General features: G+C 33.1%; 1 protein-coding gene across 2 annotated transcripts in view; it reads right to left on the reverse strand.

Annotated features, from left to right (window-relative positions):
- The window catches only part of TMEM65 (transmembrane protein 65), a 66,488-nt gene that overhangs the window by 20,899 nt on the left and 22,211 nt on the right, over positions 1–23,378 (reverse strand). For both annotated transcript variants that reach the window (XM_034966564.3, XM_034966566.4), the window contains exons 2-3: positions 3,939–3,983; positions 536–603 (exon numbers count right to left, since the gene is read on the reverse strand). In XM_034966564.3, coding sequence (XP_034822455.1) covers positions 536–603; positions 3,939–3,983 — 113 coding nt within the window. The remainder of the gene's footprint in view (positions 1–535; positions 604–3,938; positions 3,984–23,378) is intronic.

Below are 23,378 nucleotides of genomic sequence, written 5' to 3' on the forward strand. Positions count from 1 at the left end.
GAATTTTTTTTTAACACTACAATGGAACAAGGCAAAAGGGAGATACAGTCACTTAATTGAATTGAAACTTTAAACAATGGCTAGACTGAAGGCTAGACTATGTATCAAAACATGCTTTAAAACATTTTCACATTGGAAAATTGAACAAGGAACTAAATCAAATAATTACCTATATATGTGATAATTGCCAACACCATTAAAGAACATCAGAACATTTTACATATTATTTTTCTTTATTAAGAATGTTGAAATTAGAATAGGACAATATAGGCCTTTAATGTTCTGTCTGAATGCTCTACCAAAAGTCTACCAAAAGTCTATTTGTCTAAATGCTTTACCTAAAGTCTTAATGATTAATAAATATTAAATATAGCTTAATTAAAATTGAGCTATAGTCTAATGTGAGATATAGTAAAAAATATCCTTCTTCATTATGATATTAAAACTTTATAATCACAATAGAAAAATTATTAGGAAAATGTAGACCACATTAATTTATGAACTCAAAATAGAAGCAGTGAGAGAAAGAACTTACAGCAACAATCATAATTGCATTATCCAAAAAGCCAAACCCTATGAAAGGTATCGCATTGTGGATGAATACTGAAAAACATCAAAAACAGAAAAATATATTTTAAGATTTCTATAACTTAGAATGACAAAAACAGATGATATGATCAAAGTATCCTAAACAGACTTGATAATCTCTAGAATTTGATTCTCATTTTCCAGAGCCAATAGATGCTGCTACTGCTATAAGTAGAAACTATATTGGGAAAAAACAAAACAAACCAGAAAAAGTATAAAACATGTAAAAATAACTGTGTTAGACTTTTGTGTTTTCTTACTGGTAACACACACACACACACACACACACAAATATATACATACAATTAACAGAACAAATTAGTAAACATATATGAGTACCACATTTTACCTGATTGCTACTGACATTAATCTCTTTTTCTATTATGACTAAAGTCTGATATTATAAAATCGATTTCTGTATTAGAAATAATGAAAATGTCCTAAATCAAATGTCAGAAAAGTTATTTGGGTGCTTTTACTCACTAACTAATTTTTTTAAAGAAATGTTAGAAAAAGGTGATTATCTCATCTATATTACCTCATCTATGTGCAGTCTTTTTCCCCCCTCAAAATTCATCAATATTCCCAAATGCTATTGCAAACTATAAACAATCAACATTTGATTTAAATCAAACTATCACTTCACTTCTTGCTACCAAAAACACACCTTACTTCATCTATTGGGTATATAAATTCAATGATCTGAGATATTAGAAGTGTAACTAGGTCACGCCTATAATCCTAGCACTTTGGGAGGCTGAGGCGGGCGGATCATGAGGTCAAGAGATCGAGACCATCCTGGCCAATATGGTGAAACCCCATCACTACTAAAAATACAAAAATTAGCTGGGTGTGGTGGTGCGTGCCTGTAGTCCCAGCTACTTGGGAGGCTGAGGCAGGAGAATCACTTGAACCCAGGCAGCAGAGGTTGCAGTGAGCCAAGATTGCACCACTGCACTCTAGCCTGGCAACAGAGCAAGACCCCATCTTAAAAAAAAAAAAAATTGTAACTAGGAAGAACTAATACCTACATATTTTTATACATTTATTCTCATTTCTTTCATATTTACATCTTCAGCAGAATATTGAGGGCATGGTAGATGCTCAAAAAATATTATTTCATTAAGTTGAAGACCACTAACCTGGAAAGGAAGAGAATTCCAGATTGGGAGAATTGAAGGCAGACTGTGAAACAGATTAAAAGCTGGGAATAGGTAAAACACTTTATTCTAATTAATCTATAAAATTGCCAAGGTATAGTGAACATCCGTTCAACTGAGGACTTTTCTCAACAAACATTAAAATGCTGAGTTTTATACTACGTCCAAAAAAATAATCCCTTAAACCAACTGGTTATATGTGTTTATTAATTTTTAGAGTCTTTTTTTCTTTTAATGCAGTTATCTCCACAGAAAGTATAATTGAAATATAATCCAGAAGTTATAAAAATTCGATATTACTATATTGAGCTCTGCACCTAGCAGGGAAGGCTAATAAGCACTCAAAAAAAAGCACTTCTACCCACAACCACTATAAATGACTAAGACCACGGGACAATACTATATACAGTATAAGAATACTATTATATTCAATATTATTATAGCTATACAATATTATATAAAACAGTACATAATAGGTATAAAATAGGTCATTTAAAATTTCTTCTTGTTTTAAGTAAAAATGTCCAAGATCAAGGACAACATTTTTAATTACAAAGAATATTATTTATTAAAGGTGGTAAAAATCAAGTAGAACATTAATAAAATGAGATTTTTTTTTTCAATTAAAGAGTCTAGCCTTAGTTTTTTAACTTATTGCCTAAATCTGGTTATTTACTGAACACTCAAAATTTTATAAAAAGCAGCTTCCAGAACCAATACACATTACAAATTTAACAGGTTAGAAGAGTATAATGAAATTCTAAAAATTCACTAAATAAAACATTTACAGTGAAGAGAAAGCTACTTAAGTACAGAAAAATAATGATGAAACTGGTTAGGATTAACTAGCATTTTGGGATTCTTTTAATAGCATCTCTAAAACTGGCCAGTTACAAATATCTTAAAATTAGGTGATAAGCCCATTAAGTTAAGATTACACTAATTGCTATCTTAGTAAAAACTTGGTCAGTAAAACCAAGGCACTCTGTTACAAACAATCACTTTGAACTATACAATGTATGTTTTTAGTGTTTATACCTATATAAATATGTCCTAAAAATTATAATTTATTTTAACTAAAAGGAAAAAATATAGTTTTTCAAAAAGTTAAATAAACATGTACAGAGCACTCCACTGGGCACCTGAGATACAAAGATAAATAACACTTGGTTCCCAGCCCTAAAGGGGTTTAGGTATGATAACACAGCCATACAAACAGTAAATTTCAATATCACCTACAAAAAATGATAATAGTATACAGTATTACGAACTATAGATTGTATGAATCTAAGGTGGGAGAATCATAAATTACTTGGGAACACAAGTCTTAAAGAATTCTTAAATTGTTTTGGTATCTGAGGAAAGTTACTAATCTCTAATATAAATTACATTCTACCTGTCAGAGAAAAAATAACTGGTCATTAGGTTTTTTTAAAAATTATATAAATTTGCTCTCTAGTATGTAATGATCTCCTACTAATTTGTGGCTTCTTCAATTTACTCTCAGAAACACTATTCTATAACTTGCCAGTTGTTAGCAAATCACATTTCATATTTAGCTTTAATTTACAACCTACTCTAATTCACTATACTGTTAAATAATTCACTTCTTCCATCTTTATAATAACATCCCAACTTGTTTTACATTATTTTGGTATATTCTTGAATATTTATTTATTCTTGAGTATTTATTCCTATCATAATAGAGAAAAGAAAGAACACTAGCAGCATTGTAATAAGGTCCTTCTTCACGTAGTTTTAAATAAACTTTATTCTTTTCATTCTTACAAACAGCCAGCCAGAAACATTTTCTCTACCAGAGAACAGTTGTATCTAGCCTTGGGCCTAGAAATTCTAGTTCTGCATTTACCCAACTTAAATTCAAACTAAAGTAAATACATCCTTTTTCCTAGAAATTAAGAAAACTTCTATCATAAAAATAATTCTATTTCTAAATGGCAACAATATTTTAATAATATTAGATATTTTTAACAATATTAGATATTTTACAATATTGTGTTACATCCTTAGCCAAGTTTATAAACTTTGTGCTTCATATAATGAACAGGATAATCCACTCTATCTGGAAAGATTTAATTTACTGACTTTTCTGTGCTATCAATGAATGATACAGTTATTTCAAGGCCAAAAGATAGATGAACATATATTTAACAATTATAGAACCATTACCATATCTCAGCTGTCCTGGGGTGGGTGGTGGAGCTTCCAATTTTTCTAAAGGGGAGAAAAAGGATGTGGGGCAAGAATTAGTTACTACAGCATGATATTTTTTATTACAATGAAGAAAATACCAGAAGATTTACAACGTGGGAGAATATCAGAGTTTAATCATAAATTATCTTTAGGTTAATGGACCAAACTTGTCCATACAGAAAATATTAATCAGTATGGATTAAATCAGAAGGCCAGCAAGTGAAACTGAGCTTAGTTACAAGCCTAACATGGACTCTAGCCCTGGGTAAGTTCATTTGTTTTTTGTTTTTCAGACTTCTTTAAAGTCCTTGCATCTAGATAATGAGTCTGTTTGCATTAATTACACTAGAAAAACACTTTAGAAATAAAGGTACTCTTCTTTCGGACAGCAACCCTAGATGACTTAAGAAATACACAAACAAGCATCATTGATAGTGGAAAACATGAATATTCAAATAGATCTAGATATCTTTAAAATGAAGAAAATATTTTTAAAGCAATGTATGAAAACAATGACTTCACTGAATTGTATTTTGTTCCTTAATCTCTGTTGATATAACTGAATATTTTAACTTTTATAATATATTAATAGTATTATATAATATTGATATATATTAATTAATATATAAGATATATTATATTGATATATATTAATTAATATATAAGATATATTGATATATAATATAACTGAATATTTTAACTTTTGGAACCTATACACTGGATAATAGGGTATTTCATACATTAAAACAACTTTTAAAAGTAGGGTGTTGTTCAGAATCACAAGTAACAAAGTTTTCCCAAGTATAAGCCAGAGAGTATCTTTACGTGTCAACATTATACCTAAAAATTAACAATTATTACAGGCAGCAGCCTACCTGGTCTTATAACAATAAGCATCTCACCATTTGTTTAAGGTAAAAAGGTAGAAAATTCTACCTTCTTTATGATCAACCAACTGGACAGAATTAATTGTTATCATACAGAGAAGAACCCATATAGTGGATCACTCTAAAGATTTAGTACAACCAGAATATCCAAAGAAACGCATTACAAACTAGATGTACATCTTCAAAAATATTTATTTATATTTTATGACAACAAAAGAACTAAGGAATTTAGTATAAAAAAGTAAAAGTCAAATCTCCATTGATAACCTACATAAAAGGAAATACGGTCCACATTAGTGACTGGTATTTTCCAAGTTCCATAATGGCTTTACAGTAAGAAATACACTAAAACCTCGAGTTTAATTAACTTTCATATTATTTAGAAAGTTCTAAGAAAGCAAACTTAAGCTTTATTTTTCCTTTTTTAGAAGAATTAAGAAATGAAGATATATATACTAATCTTATAGAATTTCACATCTGATTAAAATATATTCTTATTTTTGATTAGCATAATTAACTCAAAATCTCCTTTGAAAGCATCCAAGTGGTTTGCCAAATTTCTAACTAAGAATACAGGATACTGCTATACTCCAGAGAATTTTCTGGTGAAGTAAACATGCAAAAGTGGTTATTTACATACCAGAACTATTTGTTAGTTGCATTAGTCTCATCATTACTACAGTTCTGACACTGTGAGAAGTCCTTGTCAGTTGACTGGAACATCTTGAAATACCTAAAAATTCAACAAGCAGGACCTCCCCAGTAGAATGAGAGTATATGGAGTCCTTGCTTTTACTTCTTCAAATTCCCAACTCATTGAGTAAAACATTAAAAATATTCTACAACAGCGAAGAAGAAAAGATAAGGGCTAGGCAAGTAAAAACGTGTAGTAATAAAGAAAAAAATCAAATAATGTAATCAATATTCCTTTCTTTCCTACTACACATAAAAAATAAAAAACCAGAGGCAATAACAAATGTTAAGAGAAAGAAATATAAAATAAAGGAGATACAACAGGGAGGAAAACTACTGGCACAGAGGTGAAAGTAAAATCAAAACACAGATTCTGCCTCCTGCTTCACAAAGAACCTACAGAGTACAAGAGGAATCATGAAAAGAACATTTCCTAGAAAGTGACAATCTTATTAGGAAGTATCTATTAATTTATTTTATTTTATTATTATTTTTTTTGAGATGGAGTCTCACTCTGTCTCTCCCAGGCTGAAGTGCAGTGGCGCGATCTCGGCTCACTGCAGCCTCCACCTCCCGGATTTAAGCGATTCTCCTGTTTCAGCCTCCCGAGTAGCTGGGACTACAGGTGTGTGCCACCACACCTGGCTAATTTTGTATTTTTAGTAGAGATGAGGTTTCACCATGTTGGCCAGGCTGGTCTCGAACTGACCTCAGGTGATCCACCCACCTCGGCCTCCCAAAGTGCTAGGATTACAGGCGTGAGCCACCATGCCCAGCCCAATTTTTTTTAAAATCAGAAGTTATTCTTTTATGTTAACTGAATCAAAACAAAACATACATCAGAAGTAAAAAAAAAAAATTACCTATAAAATACACAACGGAACTTGTAAATCAGCCCAAGGTTTCAGTGATCTGTATGGGTTTTAAAATGTAATTACTGCCAGTATAACATCCCTGAAAATAGTCACAATACATCCCAGAAGGTTTATTTCCATATATATATATTTTATGAAATAATTTCAGAATTTTCTTTTGACATATAATAAACTATCTACACTTACATTGGAAATGTGTTCTGCTCCAATGTTTTATGAAATGAACTATGGAGTTAAAACAGTTCTTTCCATCTGTGTGTGTGTGTGTGTGTGTGTGTGTGTGTGTGTGTGTGTGTGTGTCTGTGTGTATTATATACATCATACTCTTTTCCTTTTCTGGATATTTTAAAACAATAAGATAACTATTAAGCTTGTACTTCACCATACCACATTTGCCACATTACTTTCCATAATGGCTGAGTAACCTCTTATCAGAGGAATTCTCCTGCATGGAACAACCACAAACTACAAACAAAAATACAACAAATTAACTACCTGAAAGCACTGGAAAATTATTGAAACCAGGTTGATCTAGAGGGGAATCAACACAGAAAAAGAAATGACACTAAGTGAGTTAGTTACCTGTTTGTTGCAGCTTTCAGCCTGTGGGCAGGCTCCAGTCACAACATGCAGAGCAACTAAAGCTCTGATGAAAATTCCTCAGTCTATCTGTCTGAAGAACCAGAGGATGAGGTGCCAGGTAACCAAACAACTAGAAAATGAGAGAGGAATCCTGGAAAGGATAGAGTCAGAAAGGAAGAGTCCTAAATTCTGTGCATACATTCAGTTCAAGTCTACAGCTGACTTGTGAAACCACACATGTGCAGGGAAAACTCCAAAAATACCGACTAAGGGCAAAATAAGTAAAGATTTGAGGGCATCCCACAAGAGTTTGCAGTTTGAACCTAACCATTAAATGCCTGCTAAAACAAACAAAAATCAATGCTTTTCAGATGAACAAGACAGAATCCAGAGTCTCTACAATGTAGCAATTACAGGAATAACTAGGATACATACAAAATTACTTCACAAGCAAGGAAAAAGAAAAATGTGACCCATTTTCAGAAGACAATACAGACCAATCCCAAAGTCACTCAAATGTTAGAATTAGCAGACAAAAACTTTAAAGGAGCAATTAAAATTGTATTCAAAGATGTAAATAAAAAATGCTTAAATGAATAAGACAGGAAATCTCATCAGAGAAACAGAAGAAAATATCGAAAAAAGAACCAATAAGAAGTTCTAGAACTGAAAGATACATTATCTGAAATTATAAAATTAACTGGGGCTGGGCACGGTGGCTCACACCTGTAATCCCAGCATTTTGGGAGGCCAAGGTGGGTGGGTCACAAGGTCAGGAGTTTGAGACCAGCCTGACCAACATGGTGAAACCCCATCTGTACTAAAAATACAAAAATTAGCCAGGTATGGTGGGGGGTACCTGTCATCCCAGCTACTCAGGAGGCTGCGGCAGGAGAATTGCTTGAACCTAGGAGGTGGAGGTTGCAGTGAGTCAAGATCACACCACTGCACTCCAGCCTGGGCGACAGAGCAAGACTCCGTCTCAAAAAAAAAAAAAGAAAAGAAAAGAAAATTAAAAATTAAAAAAAAATTAACTGGATAGGCTTACAAGCAGAATGAAGGTGAGAGAAGAGTTAGTGAAAATGATGTCAGATCAACAAAAATTATTCAGTCTGAACAACAGAGACTAAAAGGATTGAAAAAATAATAAACCTGAGTCTCAGGGACCAATGGCTAAATATTAAAAGGGCTAATATATGCTAATATATGTATGATTGTAATTAAAAGGCAAGTAGAGAAACTAGGAACAAAAACTCTTTGAATAAATAATGGCTACAAATTTCCTAAATTTAGTGCAAGACAAAAATTTCAAAAGATTCAAGAAGTTCAGTGAACTTCTAGTGGAATAAACATAAAGGAAAATTATCATAAAGGAAAAAATCTTGAAAGCAGTCAGAACTAAATACATATTAAACACAAAAAAAAATAACTTAAGTATGCAGAAAGAAAATGGGCGTCAGTCCAGTATTCTACATCCAAAAATGTATCCTTTAAGAATGAAGGCAAAATGTATTTCAGATAACTGAAGCTATAAGAATGTGTTAACAGTCAACCTGCGATACAGAAAGTGCAAGAGAAATTCTTTAGTCTGAAGGGAAATAGCAGTTGAAAAGTAAATTCTTGAGGAAGGAATAAAGAGCATCAGAAATGGTAAATGTCTGGGTAAATATAAAAGATTACTTTTTCCTAGTGATTTAATTTAAATAGACATGACTGTCTAATGCAAAAATTGTAACACTGTCTTATAGTGTTTATAAAATATGTAGATGAATACATATGACATCATAACATTAAGGATGAACGGGGCAGTAAATGGACTGATTTGGTAATTTAGTTGCAACATTTCTATGATGAAAATAAAATGGTCCAATATTAGCTATAAGAGTCTGCAAAAAGTTAAGAATACATGCTGTAATCCCTAGAGTAACTACACATACAGATGAAATACAAAGAGAACATAGTTAAGAACCTAATAAATAACTTGAAGGAGAATCTGAAGGAATGTTCAATTAAGCAAAAAGAATGCAGGAAAGGAAAACAGAAACAAAAAACAGAGGGTCAAACAGAAAACAAATAGCAAAATAGTAAACTTATATCCAACCATATCAATAATTACATTCAATTTTAATGGACTAAACACCCCAATTAAAATGCAGAGACTACAAAAACGAACAAAAAAAGTAAGACCCAACTATATGATATCCCAAGGATTACAGTTTAATAAGTTGAAAGTAAATGGATGGCAAAAAATATGCTACACAAACAGTAGGCTTATAAAGGCTGGAGCTTTATTAATATCAGATGAGGTAGACTTAAAGACAAAGAGTATTACCAGAAATAAACCAGGGACATTTCAAAATGACAAAAGGGTCAATGCATCAGGAGGCATAACAACTGCATGTTTATGCCTAATAACAGAATTTCATAATGCACGATGCTGAATCTAACAGAATTAAAGGGCAAAACAAACACTTCCATAATCATACTTGGAGATATAAAAGCCTTTTTCTTAGTAATTGACAGAAAACTAGGCAAAAATATCACTAAGATATAAACTTGAACACTACCAACTATGTTGATCTAATTGATATTTATACAAAACGACACTCAACAACTGTAGAATACATCTTATTTTCAAGTGCAGATGGCACATTCCTCAAAATAGAACATATGCTGATCCACAAAACATGTTAATAAATTTGATTAAAATCATAAATATGTTATCTGACTATAATGGAATCAGTAACAATAAGATATATGACAAAACAAATTTGGAAATTAAACATCTTCTAAATACATGGACCAAAGAGGAAATCAAAAAGGAAATTAGAAAATATTTCAAACTGAGTAACAATGAAAATGCAATATATCAAAATTTGTAGAATGCAGCTAAATGAATGCTTAGGGGGAAATTTACAGTTTGAAATACTTACATTAAAAAGAAGAAAGGTCTAAAATAAATAAACTACAGTTCCATCTTAAGAAGCTACAGAGCAAAGTAAACATAAACTAAGTAGTAGAAAGAAGCAATGAAACAGAAAGCAAACAATAAAGAGTCAAAATTGGTTCTTTGAAAAGATCAATAAAATTAATAAGACTCTAGCTATACTGATAGACAAAAAGAGAATAAGAATTACTCATATCAGGAATGAAAGAGGGGGCATCATTACAGATCCCACAGATATTAAAAAGAAAAGAGTATTATGAAAAACGTTACACCCAAAATTCAACAACATAGGTGAAATGGCCAAATTCCTTGAAAAATATAACCTACCAAAACTAGCAGATTAAGCAAACAAAAATCTGACTAGCTCTAACAAAATTGATTTGTTACCAAAATCTTTATATGTAAACACACACACACGCACACACACACACACACCCCTTCCAAACCTAGATGGTTTCATTGATGAATTTTGTTAAAACATTTAAAGAAAAAACACCAATCCTACAAATTCAAAAGCTCTTCCAAAAAATAGATGAGGAAATACTTTTCAACTCATTTAATGAGGACAGAACAACATTAAAAACAAAGCCTAACCAAGAAATTTACAAAGAAGAGAAAACCAGATGACTATTCCTCATGAACACAGAACAAAAAGCCTTAATGGCATAATAAATATTCTGCTTTCCTAAGTATAAGAGTTTATTCATAATAGTGGCAAAAATAACCAACATCCAAACTTCCTTACATGTCCTCTTTCTTAGACATTTTCCAATGAAGGAAAAGTTGCTCTTAATAGGATTCCATGTGAATACATACATAGGACAGAAAAATTATCTACAAGAATCCATGAGATAATATTTACATATAAATTTCTTTCCTTTAGATTTCACATTTTAAAGTCTTTGCTAAAGGTTAAATAAGATAAGACAGTTACTATAAACTGCAGATTTATGCTGTAGTAAGTCAAATGAAAATTGTTTGAAATGAGACTCTCCAATCTGTTCATGAGGAAGTAGAGTTTTAAGAAGTCAACAAAGCCTTTTCCTTTGACTCCGCATTTTAGTCAAAACTGATTGTTATAATAGGGGTTTGACTGCAAATATTTTACATTAAACAAGCCATTTTTATATAAAAGTATTACATACTTATACTCATAGTTGCATATGTTAAAAGGATGAGGATATTGAGTTTGTTTTTTATTAAAAGGAATTTTGAGGTAAAAATTAGAAAATAACATCTAAAATACTTAATTTATTTGGTTTATTTTTCATTATAAAGGTTATATAATTATAGAAAGTTAATGAGATTCAGAAAAGCGAAAAGAAACTTAAAAGCATCCACAGTTTATCAGAAATAAATGTTTTGACGTATTGTCCTTCAATCTTTTTCCTATAAAGATATATACACAAAACTGTATTCTGCCTTTTCCACAAAGCATTAAATAATGAATATTTCCCACATCTTTAAATTTTTTAAGAAAATAATTTTATTTGTGAAAGTGTATTTAATGATATATTCATTTCATTAATAGCCTATTATTAGATATTTGTTATTTTTCATACTTTCAAATAACATTAATTTGTACCTAAATTATTTCGCACTGCTCTGAAAATTCCTTAGAATAGATTCCTATAAGTGGCATTACTGAACCAAAGAGTGAGAAAGAGCAACAGCAAGAGAGAATATATGTAAGGGTGGTTTTTTTTTATTTCTGCAAAATTCATCGCAGACAAAGTATGTCAAGTTACCCCAATCTCACTGCATTTTTATTTTTTTAATGTTACACTCATATTTTCATGTTTTCAGAATGCAGGCAAAATGTCATTAAGACAAAATCCTTAAAAGAAAGTTCCAAGCAACAATTTCATACTTATTTTAATTGACAACAAGAATCCAATACATAGAACAAAACAAGTCTGAATGTTCACTATAAGATTTAACCTGTATATCTCCTCTTTATTATACTTCCCTTTAAAAATAACTTCTTTATAAAAAACCTTCAGTCCAATATTAACAAAAGCATCTAAAATACTTTTTAGGATAAACTATGCCTGATATATTTCTTTTTTAAATAAGTTATGCTACTGTCAAATTAAATTTGGCCTAAAGCTGCCTGAGTACATAGTGAATTGTAAGCTGATATGTAAACCAACTGCAACCCGCCTTAAGAATATATTCTTGGCCAGGCCTGGTGGCTCACGCCTGTAATCCTAGCACTCTGGGAGGCCAAGGCGGGTGGATCACAAGGTCAGGAGTTCCAGACCAGCCTGGCCAATATGGCGAAACCCCGTCTCTACTAAAAATACAAAAATTAGCTGGGCGTGGTGGCAGGCGCCTGTAGTCCCAGCTACTCAGGAGGCTGCGGCAGGTGAATCACTTGAACCTCAGAGGCAGAGCTTGCAGCAGTGAGCCCAGATCGCACCACTGTACTCCAGCCTGGGCAACAGAGCAAGACTCTGTCTCAAAAAAAAAAAAAATTTTATATATATATATATATATATATATATATATATATATATATATAAAATATTCTTGCAACAAGTAGCTGAATCTTGGCCAATCACAGCAGCTGAGCTTTCAGCCAATTACAGGCTGCAAACTGCTCACACATGTCCAAACAAGGCAGACACAAGCTGTAAGCAAAAAAGTTATTTCTGTATATAATTTCCTTTTTCTATCTATAAATACTGTCTGCCCACATTGCTGGATGAAGCTCTCTGAACCTTTTAAGGTTCAGAGTGCTGCCCAATTCATGAGTTATTTCTTTGCCCAAATAAACTTTGTTATATTTAATCTGTCTAATGTTTTTCTTTTAGCAATTTGGCATCAAAAGTGAGATCTGAAGTATACCTCCAGGAGCACCAAGTGTCCAAGCAAAGGGCCAGAGCCCATTGTGCACATTGATCCCTCTGATTTGAGCAGCATGAATTTGAGTTTTGAGCTCGCTGACTTTATTTGAGCATTTTTTACTAGATGGGATTCAGGATTGGATTGGATTGGATCCAGTTGGAGGACTCAGGTAGGTACCTTTTCAAAGTGGTTTCTCCTAAATCTAAAGAGTTTGGGACTCCACCTTCTGGGACACTGGCTAACTTTATAGAGAAAAATTACAGGCCCAGAACCTGTGTATTTTTGGAAAAAAAAAATGTCCTTAATCTTACTAAGGACAACTTAGAATTACAGTGGCCACAATAGGGAAGTTTTAACCTAGATTAAATTGCTCACTTGTGAGGTGTATCAGAAAAGAAAGGATACCAATGCCACAAAAGCAATGGGATGCATTCTTTAACTGGCAAGCAGAGGCATTTAAAAAATAAATCAAAGACGGCCTCTTCAAAAGCTTCTTTACAGAAGGCAAGTAAAAACATCTTAAAGTCTTTTTCACAAATATCATTCAAAAGTTGTAGCTATCTGGGCAGGAAATATTCCACTGGCCAGAAAAACAATTTGGATCCATGTATTCTTTAATAAATTCATGAGTGTTGTATTATTGTATGTGGAACATGGCTAAAAGTTTTAAATGAAAGGTGTAAGATCTGTTTCTGTTTATATATGTCTGCATCTATGATGTATATCTATATATGTGTGATATTTTCTATTTCCTTATGATATTGCCAAATTAAAGTGTATAAGAATGCTATCTAATTGACTTAAAGAAAAATAAGCACTTAGATAAATGAAGTATTTGCTCAGAAAAATAGGAAATGACCCAAATGATTTTTGAAGCTCACACGACTTGGGTAATCTTTGGCAAATAAGAATATTATTGGTTTGATTAAAACAGACATATCTTCACAGTTGTTAACATTAAAATTAACACAGATACATGACTTTTCCTACCTAGGTTTACTGGTGAAATAAACTTATGTTATCTCTACATTACAAAATTCATCAGCAAGAAAAGTAACTTAAGATGATGACTAGCTGTTTGATGTCCCATCTTGCTAAGCAATCCAAGCATAATTATTAAAAACGAGTGAGTTAAATAGAGGTAAAAGTCCCATGTGAACGATGTCTTCCCTATACCAGAAGGTTTTAACATTCTTATCATCAAGAATGGAAATTTAAGGCTGAGAAAAATGTGCACAAATAGGCCTAGCCAAAAATCCAAAGAAGATAGATAACATTTTGCTTCTTCTACAGTTTCTTATTACAGAGACTAAAGATACTTGGGGCCATTAGTAAACATGTTCTGTGCCACACTGACAAACTGTGCTATGAGAAAGTACACGCTTCCAGATATTATGATTCATAGATTTGCAAATCTTCACATAGCTGGTGTGACAAATAGTTCACAACTATTTGCTTCCTAGTGTCCTTTGGAAATTAAGGTCATTAAGAGTTCAGAATTCTAATTAATATATATACTAAAATTACTAGAAATAAGAGAAATAATTTTATATAAAGTATAAAAGAAAAGTAATACATGATTTTGGTAAGCAAAAGCTATAAAGTATGAGGCTGTTTTGTTTCATTAAGGGAAAAATGTAATTTTTGTTTGAAAGTAGAATGAATGACTGGTCATCCCAAGACGAGAACAGGAAAAGTATAAAACAAAATCTAAATGCAGAAGAAAGTTGTAGGTTTGCAAAGGACGAATCTTGTAAAAAGAATTTTATGTGTGACAAAGCCAGCTAAGATTAGAAGGGAATTATTTATAAGTTTTTCTAAAAACTGAGCATTAATATCAAAAGTATACTAATGCAAAATTAGAATTTGGTTCCCTGTATTAAAACAGTAAGAATTTCTTGGACTACTGGTCTACTTTTAATAGGAAATTGTGAAAAGTTTTTCTTTACCTTTTAGGTAATTGATCTAGGAAACAGATTCTGTGTTTTACCAAAGTAATTTCTTGTTGTCCATGTTGCTTTTATTGGGTGTTTGACCACTTAAGAAAACAAAATATTCTCTATTAAAATTTAGAGCTAAGGTTTCTCTACAACTATGTAGCTTTCTGTATTTACCTTTGAAGTCTAGTCTTGTAATTTTCACTTTTGTTAAATGAATGACTACTGTTCACAGTGACCTGTAACCCTATTTTAATCACGCATTTTAAACATTTGATATTTTTGACACATTTCCCAAAATTAGATTCTTAATAAAGTGTTTTTTTTGACCTTAACTTTGATTTTCCGGTCAAGCCCTTGAAACATCTCGTATATAAGCATTCAAAAGAATGCTTCTCCTTATATAAAAAGACAGATATTAAACTAACTGGGCTTATTTGACATATTAAATTATATGAGAAGTATTGCCAAATAAGTAATGCTAAACTTTGAGTTTCATTTGTATGGATGTGTTTCAGAAACTGTATGAAATTCATAGCAATCTGATGGTTCTGGTATAATACAATCAGTCATCATTCTAGTTATTATATTCAAATGCTGTATGCAACAGAAATAATCAAATTTCCCTGTCAACTGTATCATCACTGTAATGAACTCTCATCAAATATTTAATCATGGCCATTGTAAGTTTTATCATTCATATTTGGTTATTTACTCTTGTACTTTCCTGAGCAACTATAAGCCTAAAGGGTTACGTCTTCAAGGAGATTCATGTAAAGAACTCTGAGAAGTACAAGTTTCTGATAACTTTAAGATCATACCATTGGACTGAGTCCAAGAACTCTAAGGAAGAAACTCATTGGTTCATAAAACTGCTAACCCAACATAAAGCAGAACAAGAATTAATTAAATACTAAGGAAATGCCTTGGCAGATTTTCACAGTAGTTCAGCCAGTACTGAAATTGTTAAGATATGCAATTTGAACGAACTCTATGAGATTAATCCAAGTCAAATTATCTATGATGACCTATATAATAAACAAGTGCTATGCACCTGAATTCGAGAAATAAAATTGTTATTTAAAAGGATATAAATCCAATGTTAAGCATGGGCTCATGGAAAGCCTGGACAGCTGCCTGGTCATTCCTGACTCCTGAAAACTTCCATTATTAAAAGCTCCGCACTCCAAGACTCATCACAGAAGAGATAAAATGATCCAAATTACAGGGAAAAATTGTTCCAGTGACTGTTCTAAGATTGCTAAAGTGGTTTATAACTAATGTTTGGTTTGGCAAACCCATAATTCTGGTAAGATAATAAAAAACCTCAGGTAATACATTTCTAGCACCTAATGAATCATTTGACCACTTACAGATGAATTTCATTCAATTACCACATTTAACATAGGTTTTATGATTATATAGAGGCTTTCTGATTGTACATAAGGCCGATGCTGTAAGAGCAATTAAAAGGTTATTAGAAAATATGTTTCTTTTATAGGGTATTTCTGGAGAAATCTCCAGTGATAAAGTTACTCATTTCAATGGACAAATTGTAAAACAATTAAATAAGGTATTGCAAACACAATGGCATTAAACAAAGCTCACTTCAATGGACAAGTTGTAAAACAAATAAGGTATTACAAACACAATGGCATTAAACAAAGCTAACTGAATTGACTTGATGGCCTTGGTCAAAGGTATTACCAATTGATGGCAATCAGATCCACTCCACTAGAAAACATAGACTGACCCCTTATATAACAGTTACTGGAAGTCCTATGTCCCTGATAATAGAACCTCATGTATCTACCACTCTTATAAACTCTGACATGATTCAGTATTGAGAGGTTTAAATGCAAGATGCCAAAGTATATTACCATCAGGTAAAAGAAGCCCTTCATGACCCACCAACTGATGACAATCAGACCTTTCACTATCTAGAACCAGGAGTTTAGGTCTTTTGAAAAAGTCCTAGAATGACTGCCCTTGAATTCTGTTGGAAAAAACAATACCAACATGTTCTCTGCAGTAAAATTTCAGGACCTCGAGTCTTTGATCCACATCTCTTAACTCAAGAGGGCCTCTCTAGACTCTTGAGACTGTATACCAATCAGAGACCTCAAGGTAAGGCTGACCAGGAAAGCTATTTATTTTACCCAGAAGCAGATGGCATCCTGGATGTGAACAGCTTTCCCAAGATTACAGATCAAGACTTCTCTGTCACTATGAAACCTGTGCCTCTTTTCCTCTTTGGCCTGTGTTCCTTTTCTGTTTATATATGGCAAGATAATGTGATAATTAAGATTTCATAACCAACATCTTCTGCAATTGAATGTTAGATATGTCATGTTACTAACAGTAGGCAAAACCTATAGTGAGGGTTTTGCAGTTAAATTACGCCAGAAATTGTATAAGAAAACCAGAGGAAGACGATTTGACAGTTTATAGGCAAATGTGTAACCCTAATTCCTTGTCAGTAGCCTCCAAACTTGCAATGATTCCAATAATGGAGCCTTAGACAAATACTGCTAGTGCTTCTCTAATAGTGGCCTCTAATGTACAAAGCATTTCATAAGGAACTGCCTGTTGTGCACCTCCAAGATACATTTTTATCTGTGGAGGATTTTATGATCAACCATATATGTGGGTAACTCCATGTATCAATAAGTGGAAAATAAGGAACCAATGTGGTTTAGGGATTCTAATGGTATCACTGTCACTCCATAACCAACTGGAAAATGAACATTGGTCTATACCTCTTAAACATTGGTTTATACCTATAAAATAAAGGGGAATTTGCCAGTAGGTGTAAATCCCTCTAAATAGGCATTTTTATTTTTATTTTTTCTGGTACAATACTCCTTCCCTGGCTTGGCATAAATGTAAATGAGGTTATGATTAGAAATTTGTCTCAAACATTAGCTACTACAGCTGACTCTACTGCAAAGGCTATAGCTGCCCAGCAAACTTCTTCAAATTCTCTTGCTAAAACTGTTTCAGACAGCATCATTCCTTTGGACTCTGCTGTCTGAACAAAGAAGACTGCATGCAATAGCTAACACCTCCTGCTGCACTTGCATAAATATATCTGGTATGATAGAAACTCAGTTGCCAGAAATCATTAAGTAAGCTACTTTGTTAAAACAAGTAGATTCTTCTTTTGGCTCATTTTTTATATATTTGATTTTGATTGGTTCAATTGACAGGAGCTCCTGTTAAGAAGTATACTTCAGTCTCTTAGTATTATCCTCCCGATAGCCATAATAGTCTCCCTGGTGCACCATATCCTCTCTAGAGTATTAAGTGCTCATGTATAGCCATACAATATATATCAAATGGCCTCGCTATGGTTAGAACAATAAAAACATGAAGAGAACATAAACGTTCAGCTTACCTGACATTAACAATTGTGAATTCCATAGAGACCAAGCAAGTCTGTTACGATGGTGAGTGACAAAGAATGGTGTCAATGCCCAAAATTTTGGTCAATCTCTCAAAATTGAGAGACTGATCAAAAGGGGGAAATTGTTAAATTAAATTTGGCCTAGAGCTGCCTCCATATGTAGCAAACTACAATCTAATTTCATATGTAAACACACTGCAACCTACCTCAAAGTATATTCTTGTAACAAGTAGCTGAGCTTTGGCCAATCATAGGAGCTGACCTTTCAGCCAATGACAGGCTGCAAACTGCTCAGACATGTCCAAATAAGGAAAACACCAACTTGTAAACAAAAGGCTGTTTCTGTATAGCACTTCTATCTGTCTATAAATACTGCCTGCCCATGTGTTGCTGGGAGAAACTCTCTAAACCTGTGCTGGTTTGTCACCAGTAAGAGTTCAGAGAGCTGCCCAACACGTGAGTTGTCTCTTTGTTCAAATGAATCCTGCTAACTTTAATTTTTCTAAAGATTATCTTTTAACACTACCAAGAGATACATCCTAAATTGAAAATCAATAGATTTTAGTAAAAGAAATGTGCAACACCTATAGTTTCTACATTTTAGCCTCCATCATAAAATTACAAAACATGTTTACAACAATGGTGATGCTGTAACACAGAAACAGGGCTAATGGCATATAGAGTGAGCTCTATTATTTAATAGAAACTATAATTTGTCATTTTCATGTTGAATGTTCCATTAAATTTAACATTACCGTATTAATCCATTCTTACACTGCTATAAAGATACTACCTGAGACTGGGTAATTTATAAAGAAAGGAGGTTTATTATTTATTTATTTATTTATTTATTTTGAGATAGAATCTCGTTCTGTCACCCGGGCTGGAGTGCAATGGTGCAATCTCGGCTCACTGCAACCTCCACCTCCCAAGTTTAAGTGATTCTTCTGCCTCAGCCTCCAGAGTAGCTGGGATTACAGGCGCATGCCACCACGCCTAGCTAATTTTTGTATATTTTTAGCAGAGACAGGGTTTCACCATGTTGGTCAGGCTTGTCTGGAACTCCTGACCTCGTGATCCGTCTGCCTCGGCCTCCCATAGTGCTGGGATTACAGGCATGAGCCACCGTGCCCTGCCAAGAAAGAAGGTTTAATTGACTTGCAGTTCCGCATGGCCGGGAAACCTTCAGGAAACTTAAAATCGTGGCAGAAGGTGAAGGGAAAGCAAGCCATATCTTACATGGCAGCAAGACAGACAGAGCGTGCAGGGAAAACTGCCACTTTTAAAACCATCAGATCTCGTGAGAACTTCCTCACTATCATGAGAACACCATAGGGGAAACCACCCCCATGATCCAATCACTTCCTACCAGGTCCCTCCCTCGACACGTGGGGATTACAATTTGAGATGAGATTTGAGTGGGGACACAGAGCGAAACTATAGCACACACTTTACAAGGTGTGTAAATCCATACTTGAAATAAAAGAAAATCTGAAAAACAAAGAGTCTTATTTCCTAGTCTATTTTTTTTATTATGCTTTCATGGAAATAATGACTCAACGTGATATTTCAGCCTATTATCATGGATGTAAAAAGCAATATAAAAATCACAAATGAAGGTAAAAATCCAAATTATTTATAATAAACTTAATAAGAAAAGTACCAAAGCAGCTTCACCCTGAGATGACAGAAAAGGAACAGCTTAATGCATATACTATTCCTTTATTACAAATAACTCAGTATTCTTTAAGTGTCTAATTATGCAGTTTCTGACCTTTGACCACCTAATATTTATTCCAAACTCACCCTAATATCTTTCCCACAAAAGTGCAGGAAGTAGACATGACAACACAAATCACAGTCTGGCCTAATTAGAAGATTTATGAAAATAATAGATATTAAACTAGTGAGTTTCAGCAACAATTTGGGGACCAAGGGTCTCAGTTACCCATAACTCTGAACATTATGAATAACTGCTTAGTCCTTTAATAGAACCAAAAGTTCAAATGAGTAAGGTAAAATTTACAATAAATATACAACATATTAAAGAACACAAACTTAAAATGCAAACCATGTTATAAGCAAAATAATTTAAGCAAATCAAATGCCAAAAAGTCTAACATGCACCAAAAGTGGTTTATAAAGCAACACAGCAGTGTTTTTTTTAAAAAGAAACAAATTAATATGGCCAAGTTATATACTTACAAAACCTGACATTCAAAATTGAAAAATGAATGTTAAGCTTTCTAAAGTTAAGCTCTTTAGAAACAGCAGAGCTTAACTCTTAATTTAGTAGATTTAATTAACCTGTCTTTTTAAATAGAAATTTTAATTGTAAAAGGACTTTTTAATTATTTCTAAATATATATGTCTTACGTAAAACCCATAAAGGCATTTGAGCGTAATCTTGTAATTTTATTTAGCATTTAAAAGTAATTACTGCAACATATACCTTACGTAGAAAAGAAATTTCTACTTATATCTTATAAAAACTAACATTGTAATGGAAATTGGAGACTTAGAATGGAAGAGGCAAGAGAAAGGCAAGGGACAAAAAATTACCTATTGGGTACAACGTACACTATTCAGGTGATGGGTACACCAAAAGCCCAGACCTCATCACTATACAATTCATCCAGGTAACTACAAACTACTTGTACCCCTAAAACTATTGATTTTTTAATTAAATAAGTAAATAAAAGAACTAAAACTGTCACGTTGTTAACCTTCCAGGGAACTTACCAAGCAACCTGGGACTTCACTGCAACCTGTTACCTAGAAGCAACTAATGAATTCCAGACTGGTTGAGACCAGTGGTATAACAGCTGAGGACAGGAGTTGGCCAGAAGCAATCACGAAGTAAACTATAGTATTCAATTAATCATCCCTTTATCAACCATATTAATGTACCATCCCTATTAACTATTTAACTCTGACTTAAATAACAGTAAATACTAGAGGTACAATAATTTTTCTTTTTTTGTTTTTTGAGGCGGAGTTTTGCTCTTGCTGCCCAGGCTGGAATGCAATGGCGTGATCTCGGCTCACCGCAACCTCTGCCTCCCAGGTTCAAGCGATTCTCCTGCCTCGGCGTCCCGAGCAGCTGGGATTACAGGCAGTAGCCGGGATTACAGGCAGTAGCCAGGATTACAGGCATGCGCCGCCATACCTGGCTAATTTTGTATTTTTAGTAGAGATAGGGTTTCTCCATGTTGGTCAGGCTGGTCTCAAACTCCTGACCTTAGGTGATCCACCCACCTCAGCCTCCAAAAGTGCTGGGATTACAGGCGTGAGCCACCGTGCCTGGCCAATAATTTATTTTTCTTATTGCATTTCATGGTAGTTTTTTTTTTAAGGATAATCAGATATACTACTGATCTGTAGTTTCACACATATAACTTATGTGCTTCAACAACTATATATACTTCTAAACACAGAAAATTATATTCCTTCCCTTCTTTTATGCCTATGGAAGATAAAGAAAATAATTACTATATACAATGATATTCCTTTTTTAAAGGCTAAGATATTAAAACAATAGTACAACTTAAAAAAAACTTGTTGCTTTTACTTATTAGATATAGAGATGGTACTATATAATTTTTAGTTTAAAAAATCATATAGCTATGGATAATACTGTAGAGAAAAAGCCTAAGGCAAGCTAGAATAAAATAATTTATCTTGGAACATCATAAATGGTAGATCTGTGAGTAGGGCTACACAGATTCGTAAAAGATATTCACTTTAAAATAAAATTGTTTCGTATCTAGGAAGCAGCAGAGGTTTTTTGGTGTATGATATATTACCTTCTTCCCTTTCAATCATGCCCCAAATAAGAATTCTTTCACAGAATGTTGAAGCTGAAAGAATTCTTAGATACCATTTGCCAGTAGTTCTCAATATGAAGTGGTCCCTCCCCACTAGAAGAGGTTTGGATATGCAGGGTCATCTGGGATATGATAATGACTGGGAAATGCTACCACCAGCATTAAGGATTCTAAACTTCCTACAATGCACAACAGAGTACTTCATAACAAAGAATTATCCAGCCCAAATACCAGAAGCACACTCACTGTGAAATACTGACTTCATTCTCCACTTTGAAGATGTAGCCACTTAGGCCCACAGATGTTAAGTGACTTACTCAAAGACACACAGCTAGGTCCAGAACTCAGATTCTCATTTTCCCATTCTACTTCTCATTCAGTTAATAAATTCTCAACAGAAAAACATGGAAGAACCAAGAATCAATTGTATGTGCATATATAAAACATTGTCAAAACACTGGTTATTCATTAGTATTTGAAATTGAAATAAAACTGCAATTAGCTAAAATACTAATATCCTTTTCAAATTGCTTTTTTTCCCCTCATAAAATGTAATTCCCCTTCAGATACATTTTTTTTAAAAAAAAAACATTGAAGTTAAAATAAAGAGGAGAAAATCAAATGATACATCATAGTTACCAAATAAAATGTTTTTTGAATGGAGGTATTAGGTGGTTTCTGCTGGATGGTTTCAGAACAACTGGAAACTATTACATGGTTCCAAAACAACTGGATACCCTATAGCCTAAGGCTAATCCACTGCTAACACTGAAGAAATGTATTAGAGTGAAAAACAGCACTGAACTAAAAACCCAAAAGACCTAACACAAATACCTACTCTGATATATAACTAGTCACTAAATCTTCAGCAGGTTACAAGCCCTCTGGGTCTTAGTTTTACGTTACAAAAAATGAGTTCAGGTCTTCATGATCCTTTCAAGAGATGTACCACCTAAACATTCATAAAGAAGCATACTACTCTTAATTAGGGATATAACCAAACACTGAGTCTCAAAAGGCAAGAGCACTGACAGGCAAGTCCTACTATCAGTTATCGTTCAGCAGCTCCTGATCTCCTAGTGATATTGTGTGCCATTATCTATAAGAATAAGTATCTTATTCTTAATAGCATAAAATTTGAATTTTATTTGAATAAATTTGAATAACTATCAAATAAGTATTTGAGGGCTAATTAAAATATCTTCAGAATATTTCAAAATTAACACTTTATTCTTCAAAATACATTTGCATTAAATGTTTAACTTCTACATGCAAACTAAGATTTAAAATTTTTAATATTGGAGCTGGCAAAGTAAGAGTATACTGGGGTATTTTTGCAGACAATGTACTAATACATCTGTGTGTGTGTGTGTGTGTGTGTGTGCATGTGTGTAAAAACACTATGCCCCTAT

The sequence above is a fragment of the Pan paniscus genome, chromosome 7, assembly GCF_029289425.2.
Source record: "Pan paniscus chromosome 7, NHGRI_mPanPan1-v2.0_pri, whole genome shotgun sequence".
NCBI lineage: Eukaryota > Metazoa > Chordata > Mammalia > Primates > Hominidae > Pan > Pan paniscus.